Source organism: Acanthisitta chloris, unplaced genomic scaffold (assembly GCF_000695815.1).
Source record: "Acanthisitta chloris isolate BGI_N310 unplaced genomic scaffold, ASM69581v1 scaffold9805, whole genome shotgun sequence".
In the NCBI taxonomy this organism is placed as follows: Eukaryota; Metazoa; Chordata; class Aves; order Passeriformes; family Acanthisittidae; genus Acanthisitta; species Acanthisitta chloris.
The window spans coordinates 34,842-44,426 of NW_008674317.1; the positions used below are offsets into that span (position 1 = coordinate 34,842).

The window sequence follows — 9,585 nt, forward strand, 5'->3', positions numbered from 1 at the left end:
GAGAGGAGAAGGTGCGGCAGTCTCTCCAGGATCCAGCACCTGTGAGCAGCTCTGCTCTGATCCACTCTGCTCACTTTCCCCTCGAAAGACTCTCAAGAGCATGCACAGGCATAAACTTCTCCTTGTCTTAGCCAGAACAAGTGGCCAAGTGACACTGTTGTTGTGTGGGTTTGGGGGGAAAGGAGGGAGGAGGTGTGATTTTTCAAGCTTTCTTGTGTCTTGCTAAAACAGAAGAGCCTTTCTGCTGTCATATTTCATCCCATCTGTCAGCCCACAACAGATGGTAGAGGTGCCAAAGTCTAACATACCACTAACTGCATCGCTGCGTCTTGATATCCCACCTCCCATGGGGCTGCTTCCCCTTCCCCCTGGCAAGGGAAAGGTGTACAGGGATGGAAGGGAAAACGTTCACTAAGAACACAGTGTTTCGGGTTCGTATCCAAAGAAAAAGTGATCCCTAGGAAACATCGTTCTCAACTTCTACAAGCACACCTGACATTTGGGGAAGGAGCTCTCCATGGCACCACAGAAATGGAGGATCTGAGCCTCCACCATGGCAGGAGAGGCACCAGTCAATAAACCAGCGCAACCGAGCCATGAACAAAGGATGTCTCCACTCACGCAGATGGGATTAAATTAACTGTGCTTGGATGCTTTCCCAAAGGATACATTCTACTCTTTTAACAATTTGTTTTCTGCAGGCCTGTGTCTGCCACGGAGCTTTGAGTTCCTCTGACCTCCTTCATGCTGCCCAAATGGGCTCTCTTTAAGAGCGTGAAGACCAAGAGCTGACAACTATCTTAACTGCGTAGGCAGAGGCATATAGCCCAGAGTAATTTTTCCTAGGGAGACTTCCAGCAAAAGAAATTATTGTATCTCATATGTCCTAGCAGTAACTGAATGAGAAACAGACTCCTAGAGGCATCAGTTCAATTGCAAGTGTTTCCTAAAAATTGCAGCTGGTAGAAACACCAGATAACCCCTGAGCTGTGAATCACGATGGGAGATGCTCTTTATTTGCTATGAGGCTTGACATGTTATCGACCTGGATGCCAAGCCCCCATACAGGTTCTGATTGACACAGTAGATGGGGACACAGCAGAGTTTTGGGCAGTACATTTTTTAGATGACAAGCAGCCCTCTCCCAATGCCACCACACTTACAGATTGCGCAAGCTAATCCAGCTTTGCAATCAGTGCACTGGCAATGCCAATAAAGTAAAAGCATAACAGCAGGTAGAAATTTGAGGCAAACAGAGACAAACCAACTAAAACTAATGCAACACAGGAGGTTAAACCTGCTAGGAAGAGAAAAGTTTTAAAAGTGAGCAAAGTTCCTGAAGCAGGTGACAATAGCAGGAGTTCAGATCTGCTGGTGAGCTCACAGACCCTGACCCCATGTTGGTGAAGCATTTGCACAACTCATGGCACAAGTAACTTCATCTGTAAGAGCCCCTCACTCTAACTGCTGGTAGCCCATGTTCTGGCTGTAAGTCCTTCCAGGAACATCCCATGCCACTGTACAGTTGAGGGTCTGGTCCTAAAAGGATGAAGTATTTTATGTTATTTCTCAGGCCTTGTCTTCTCCATCTCACCACAATCTCCAGCCTTTTGATGACCTCCTCTGCTCCTCTGTGCCAGGGTGTCTACAGAAGCCTAATCCTGCCCTCTTGGTCACTAATTCCCCTATTTCAGAGCAGGTCAGAGCCTTGGAGAAAGGGTCTCTGCTCCTGAGGTGCTAGGATCAGCCCTTGTATAGAGGAAGTCCCCAAAACTGTAAAGTCTTTCTGGGTGCAAGAAACACAGTGAGCCAAAAGGGAAAGATGGCACAGTGGGACCCAGGGAGAAAACCATGCAGCTCATCCACCAGCCAGCCAAGAGCAGCTCAGGAAGACAAGGCAGAAAGGCTAATGGAACACCTGGATCTTTTCAGCAGGTGTTCTCACCAAGGCCACGTGGCTGAACTCAGGCTCTTGGAGGATTCATTCTGCCTCCACTGCACTGTGCAAGGAGCAAAGTGTATGATTCTACGATTCTATGACTAGAGCAAACTTGCATCTTCCTATTTATTTTGACTGTTTGTGAACCTTCAGCTTTGGCTGGAACTCGAACCTCTCATTTTCAAGTGGGTTTGGATTTCTGGCTGAACATTTTCACAGCTCTGGGTGGAACAGAGTTACAAGATAATGACATGCTGAAAATAAAAGTGAATTTCAAGCTAAGCTGTTCTGTGGCTTAATGCCTATCTGGGGAATTTCTCCTTGGTAATTAAGGCCAGAGTGTCTGCATACTAAAACAAATCTTGCATTTCAATGTTTAATATCCCTATAGCATGGGTGAGCCTTTTCTTTCCTTTTCAACAAAGTCATTTTTGTAGTTGCTCTCTTGAAGTGGCGTCTACAGATTTTTTCAGTGTGTATTGTTGTATGATTAGGCTACACTCCTAATTGCAAAGTTTCTGTCTCAGAGCTCAGCTGAGATACTTTGCTCTGCCTACAGGTGCCTTTGGGAAGGAGGCAAAACAGGAATACGTATGGAAAAGTAGAAAATATTTAAGATTTTAGGATCCTGAAGTATGTGAAAAAAAAAAATCTTGCTGCTTTTTTCAAGTTGAAACTTGTTATTACTGACTTTGCCAAAAATGCCTACTTGGAACAATTGTATATATTATATGTTTTAGAATAGAACTGTGAATGCCTTTTCTTTTCATGGTAATGGAAACTTTTCTCCTTGCTATCAAGCTACTGCTTTAGCAAAATGCCCTTGTTTAGAGAGGGCAGTCACTTACAGTCATTTAAGCATCCTGAGTTTTGGTTCCCCCAGTGTCCAGTGCAACTTTATCCAGCCAAAAGCACCTGCAGAAGCTGCTTGTTTGCTTAGAAAGTGGATGTGTTTCATCTGCTCCAAGCTGATCAGTGGCTTCAGCAGCCCCTGGGGGCTCTGACACACAAGTCCCTGTGTACAGTCTGTGCCCTGCTCTCCCTCACAGCCAAGTCTGGCAGGATGGTCCTGGGCTGTTATGTTTAAAACCAGGCAAAACTTCAGCTCTGGCCTGGCTGGAGGGTGGCTGTCATCTGGCTGATAACTGCCTTCTATGCAGAGCTCATGCCACAAAACCTTTCCATTTGAGGAAACCCTGTCATACATTTACAGCATCCAAGGGAGCAACTCCTCAAACGCCGAAGTCAATAAACTCTCCCAGCCAGAGCCTGTCTAGCACTGCCAACAGGTCTCATGGCCAGGCACACAGAAGCAGAGGGAGATTTCTTTACCTCAGCAGGGTCAAACTACTCAGAGAATTTGCTTTCACAGTCACAACCAACCTAAAAATTCAAGAACTACCCCAGCAAGAGCCACAGCCCCAGCCCGGGAAAGAGGCCAACAGCAGATTGCCGCAGGCAGCAAACGCCTTCCTACAGTGGCATTTTAGCTCTTTTTTGGTTTGAACCAGGTCCCACCCCAGATTTTCTGCCGAATGCAGCTTTGAAAGAATTACATGCTTCTTGCAATAGTGTAGGGCCTTGCAAGCTTGCTTCTGGCAGGCACGTGCAGAGCCCTTGGGAGGCACCAGCATGTACACCAAGGTCATGCTGGCTTGCATTTGAAAAAGGAAATGACAACAAAGGGTGAAACAACTCTTTGAAATGCAAAGAATTATCCAGGTTCTTCCTAATTTCATTTGTTAACTGCAAAGGATTCAGATGGCTCATTATTTCCCTATCTATTTTCCAGTAAGCTGAACAAAGGTGAGGAAATACAACATGTTTAATCAAAGAGATCTCCAAAGAGTAGACCAGGGTGTACCTAACTCACTCAGTCTGCAATGTATGTAAAGAACCAAATGCCCTTCTGCTTAATGTGATTATTCACAGGGCTCCAGATGCAAAGGAAAGATCTCATCTTCTTAACGTGTGAGCATCTTTATGCACTATAAGAATGAGATTATCAAGTAATCACTATAAAAATGAAATATCCCTTTTCATGGCTGTGTCAGTCACCTTTCTTGGCTAAATAATTTTATGCTTGTATCCTAGTAGATTGGAATATTAATAAAGTGAATTACATTACATCTATACATGAATGCATATGGTTTATCCTGGCCAGCCTACAACTTCCCAAAGTCAAATCTGAAGGCACATGGGGTTGTCAGAGTGTGGATTTTAAATGGAGTACATATTGTGTAAGGAAACTATGGAAAAAGTAAGAAGTTAGAGTGATGGTACTGATGCACATTGACCATGACTGTTCTTCATTTTCTGAGAGATCTATGGAAACATCCTGACCCAAATCCCCTAAAAACTTCAGCACAGGACTGTTGGGTTGGTTCCTCTCTGCTTATAAACAGAATGTACAGATCTGAAGCAGAACATCAAGATGGGTGCTTGGGGTGGCAGCCTGAGGTGGCAGCTCATCTCTGCTCTCATGGCAAACCAGCAATGCCTCCCCAGGTGCATGGTGTTACATGAGTGGAAACCAGTTTGGGCTGGTCTGAGAGATGGGGATATACTGAAAACTGGTGAGATTTTGTATATCACACTCATTAAAATCGAAGTCACCATCTCCAATTAATTTCCTTAAAATGTTTCTGGCTCTTGAGCACTAACCACAGCTGCCTTGCACTTGTAACCACCGAGGTGAGTCCCCAGCTCCTCACTGTACACATGCATCATGCTGGAGTTTGCAATGGAATTAAAACCACATCTGTGGTTTGCAGAGCTCAGAAACACATTGCACATATCTATTAGGTATTTAATCCCTGGTAACCTGCTCCTTGTTCCTTTAGAAACTGGGAATCCATGATCCTCTCTTAGGTTTGTATGAACCCCAACAAATTAACTCTCAGAGTCAGCGAGGGATGTGGAGGGTGCACATGGCAAGGGCTTGCTGCTGCCAGCCCCGTGGGAAGGGGCAACTCCCACACCTCCATCATGATGAGTAACACAACCAAAAGTAAGATCTTTATCCCCAAACCATGACAGGCAACGTTAGCAACAGAAATGGCTCTCTGCATAGTGAATAAAACATGCCAATGCCATCCAAACAGCTGGGGAAGAAGTTAGCTGCTTCTCCCACTGGAAATATTTCCTTGCCTTGATGTCTCACTTCACACTAAAATATTTTTCCACAGTTAAAGTGATGCTTCACTGAGATCTCAGCACACGCAGCTCTTTTCCCTATATCTGTATAAACAAGGTAAACTTGAGACATTTGTGACTGAAAATTTCCCTGCAAGTTTCTCATGACTTAGCGGTCATTAAATTCCTTTTAATTACATCTTCTGCACCCAGTCAGGCCACTGCAGCTTAGTAATGCATTGATGGTGCTCTGACTGCCAGTGCAAGGGCTTTTTGAAAAAAAAAAAATAATAAAAAATTAAAATTTCAAGTGAAAGGGTTTTTTTTTCCTCTCTCCACTTCTCCTGTCATACTCGTTTTTCAAACCCTGAAAATTTGTCAGGAGGAAAGGCAGCTCTGAGAGGTGCTGCTTAAAGGCAGATGTCATCCCAGACTGAGCAAATATCAAGCCAAGAGGAAGTACAAGGCTTAAAACAGGAACAGTTTTAACTATGAAATTGTGATCAGGCACTGCAGCAGAAGCAAGGATGGATGAAACTATAATCTCTTAACTCTTCACTAAGAGGCAAAATGTGGTAGCCTGGAAATGGTGGGTGATGCATGGATTCTGCCTGGTGACAAAAAGGAGAGAGGGCTGCCCTGCCTCCTGCACCAACACGTGCTGGGGACTGCTGCTGGACTCAGGTGTGCACAAAGCACCACACATTTCTGCAGCATTTTTCTTTGGAAGGAACAATCCCAGGGATGAGACATACTCATACATCTGATCTGATCCATGTCAGTTCAGTGCAGCATCTGCCTGGAGCTGGAGGATGCACTGCCTGCCTCCTTTGCACAACACGTGACACCCCTTAGGTGAGCACCACAGCCACGAGAAGCTGGATTTCACCCTGAGTGTTTCTTGACCCCTGACTTCCTCCTGGCTACAGCTGCCAGCTTTTTCTCTGCCTAAGGCTCTGCACTCTCCCTACACCTCCACTGCAGAGGGGCTCACACCCTGTCCCCAGTCAAGCTGTGGTGCTGCAATCGTTGCACTGGACAGTCTCCAAGGAGACCAGCAAGGATGTGCTCCAGGCAAAAAAGGTTGTTTTTTTTTTTTTTTCTAAAAATACCAAATACAACAGAGCTGGCTGTGCAAAGAAGATGCTGGAGCATGTGGCTGGGGCAGATGGGACTCCCCTTCTGTCAAGTGTAAACTGACCATAACCCTCAGCCACTTCCCAACACCACTCACTGCTTTAGCTGTAGGATACACTAAGAATTGTCTTTATATTCTGAACAAATAAGGTCATTTAGGCTTGGTTTAAAGACTGGGAAATTGAAAACAGAGGCTTTGATAACAGACACTGGTTAAATTTAACCTGTAGATTGAATTACAATCCATTACACAGACCCAATTAAATCAATGCGACGGTAACACTGTAGAGGATTGTGCTGTGCATCCTGTGACAAACATGACAGCAGCAGCTGCATTGGGAAAGTCCTGGACAAAGGCAAATGGCCACATCATAATCTGACACATCAGTACTATTGTTTATCCTTCCTTTTTGTATTGCTGTAGAGGATGATGTGGTTGGTCAAGAGAAAGAATTATTTTCTGCAAGAAAATAAAGATGGCAGATCTCTGCAACTAATCCTTTGATGAGACAGTTTGAAATGAGATATTACTTGATATCAACTGAACCAAGCAGAAACAAAGCACTTTATTTATTTAATCTTTCTGTAGGGCCTCCTTTATCTTGCCTGTTCTTCCTTCTCCTCTGTGACTATTTGCCCCCATTTCCTCACTGTTTTCTAGGAGAGGAAAGGTTCCAACAACCCCCAAATGAAGAGGATTCATTTCCTTTGATTGGAAGGAGAATATTTTTTGGCAACAATTCATCACTTTGAATGATGCAAACATAAAGAAAACATCTCACATCTTACAGTGGGAAAATCTTTCCCTCAAAACCCCATGAGGCTAAGTTTACCTTCCTACAGTTTAATCTTTTGCTGACTGTTACTGTAATTATTTCCTTTAACAGGTTCAGCTTTTCTGTGCTGGTGATTTATTTTCCTTTCTGTTATATTTTTCTGGTACTCTTTATTGGTGGCTTTCAGTCACTTAAGGCACAATTCTCTAACCCCAATGTCTGATTTCTGTCAGTCAGAAACTAGATTTTTCTGAAATCCAGGACTAACTCTTTCCTTACATCAGTCCTTGATAAACTCCCCCCACCTTCCCTGTGAATCATTCCCTTCACACCAAGATTTCAGAGAAATATTTCCTCTTCCTTAGTGTATCCTGCTCCTTGCAGTCATGGGGGAGAGGGTTGCCCATGGAAGGGAGACTGTTATGCAACCCTACAGCCCACAGATGCAGAGACCTGACCCAGCTTAGCTCAGGTGAGGGTCAGCAGACAACCCTTAGAAACCCAGCAAGATCCCAGGGTGCACCACAGGGCACAATGCACTGACAGGTAACAGATACCTGGAACAAAACGGCCCTTACTGGCTTCACAGTCTCAAATGATGAGAAAAAGAATGCACAGCAGCACTTGCTTTTTATCACAAGCCTTCAGGAATAAGCAAAAAGAAAAATAAAGGCACAAACAGCAACAGCTTGATGGGTGCAGATGATGATAACTGGAAGACAAGGAGCTGCATAAACCAGCGTAGAGACACGAACATGCTGGGAGCTCAGCATCATACTGGAAAAACAGCCACGTCACTCTCCAAAGCAAAATAATGTGGCTGAATCCAGCAGTAATTAGCAACAAGCAATCTCCCTGGCTAGGCTTTGGTCAGGGGTATGGTTTTGTCTGTCTGTCAGGCTGATGCCAAGATGTTATCTTCCCTTTTTTCCCCACTGATGAAGCTCTGCTGCCACAGACATGTGGCTCAGACCCCAACACTGCAACCACTCAGCTACACCTTCATTTGTGTGAACATCATCATTGCAGGCAGTGGGAGAGGAGCATGGAATTCCACAAGTACACATGGGATTAGGACTAAACTCCACCTGCATACAGTCTCTGTTACTTTTGGTGTTAAAATGTTAAATCACCATTAAGACAAAAAAGCAGACGAATGCAGAGATGCTTTGGGCATTGAGCCACTTGGATCTCCCAGACCACACCACAGTCTCAACCATCGAAAAAAGCAAGAGGTGAAGAACTACACCTGAAAACGCAGCAAATATTTTCCAACACTTACAATTAGAGGCCCTCTGTTGTTTTCACGGTACTTGTTCTGGAAGAAGATATAAACCACGGTGGCAGCCAGCGAGTAGAGGAAGGCAAAGACTGCAATGGTGACGAAGAACTCTGCCGAAGAGGAGAAATCTCCTATCAAGGCGAGTGTTTCTCGGCGCTTGCCTTCGCAAGTGGGAGCCTCGAAATTGACTTGATGCAACCTGGAAAACATCCCATAGAGCAGCAAGTGAAGTATAGAAAACAGAAACTGTCAACTGAATAAAGATAAATATATTTGCTGTGTCTCCATTTCATTCCTGATGCACATTAACACCCATGAATAACTGGCCCTATAAGCAGCCTCATGGGTTGTGCTCTTCAGAGCTCCTTTACACGTGAGGTTACTTCCACGTGAGTGTCGAGGTGAGACCAAACACCTGAGCACATCTTTTAATCAATCCCAGAGAAAAGCTGATGTTCCAAACATTTGGTACTACCCTCCCTGTCCTCTCTGGGGTTTTGCCATGGCAACAACTGAAAAAGGATAACATGAGAAACAATTGGATTCTTGAATTCTTACAATCAAGGTGGCAGAAAACAGGTCTTATCCTCTGTACTAAGCCCATGAGATACCTGTGTCTGGACGTTCACAAATTCCTTGTGTAAAATTGCTCAGCGCCGAGCTATCTGTTGTTGTTGGCCTGCAGGGCTGTGAGACACATAGTGCTTCTACATTAAAGGCTTTTAAAACCAAGCAGCAGCAGAAATACACAACTTGGATCAAAGAAAAAGTCTGCATGCCCTGGTTTTAGCAATGTAAGCCTAACCTTGTACTCAGGCACTGTCTGCAAACAGTGACCAAGCTAATAGATTTGTGGCTCTGTCTGGAAGCTCCTGCCAGATTCTTTTTTTGCTGCAATAATTTTAATTTTATGATACAGAAAAAGAAAGAGGATCCATGTTCTGTCTGGAAGCTCCTGCCAGACTCTTTTGTTGCTGCAATAATTTTAATTTTCTGATACAGAAAAAGAAAGAGGATCCATGGAGGGGGCACTTTGGCAGGTCCTATTGCATGGCCCAAATTAACATCAGTGGGGACTTGGGGCCCAATGAGGGATCACACTGTACAGCTCCACGCAGGACAAGTAGAGTGGATGAAGCCTGCAGCAGTTAAAGAACTGATCATCTAGTGCTGAGAAAGGATTAGGTCTTCTGGGAGACATTCCACTGCTCAAGGGCATTTAATGTGTGTAACAGCAAGTCAATGACAGCAGCAGCCATGAATATATGGCTAAATAAAAATTTAAGTCTCCAGAGGAAAACAAAGTACCACAGCAG

The 9,585-nt window shown here is 44.4% G+C and overlaps 1 protein-coding gene across 1 annotated transcript in view; it reads right to left on the bottom strand.

Annotated features, from left to right (window-relative positions):
- Positions 1–9,585, bottom strand: part of SYNPR (synaptoporin) — a 44,563-nt gene that overhangs the window by 3,657 nt on the left and 31,321 nt on the right. Inside the window, exon 3 of the mRNA XM_009075293.1 lies at positions 8,270–8,468. Within this exon, the coding sequence (XP_009073541.1) occupies positions 8,270–8,468 (199 nt within the window). The remainder of the gene's footprint in view (positions 1–8,269; positions 8,469–9,585) is intronic.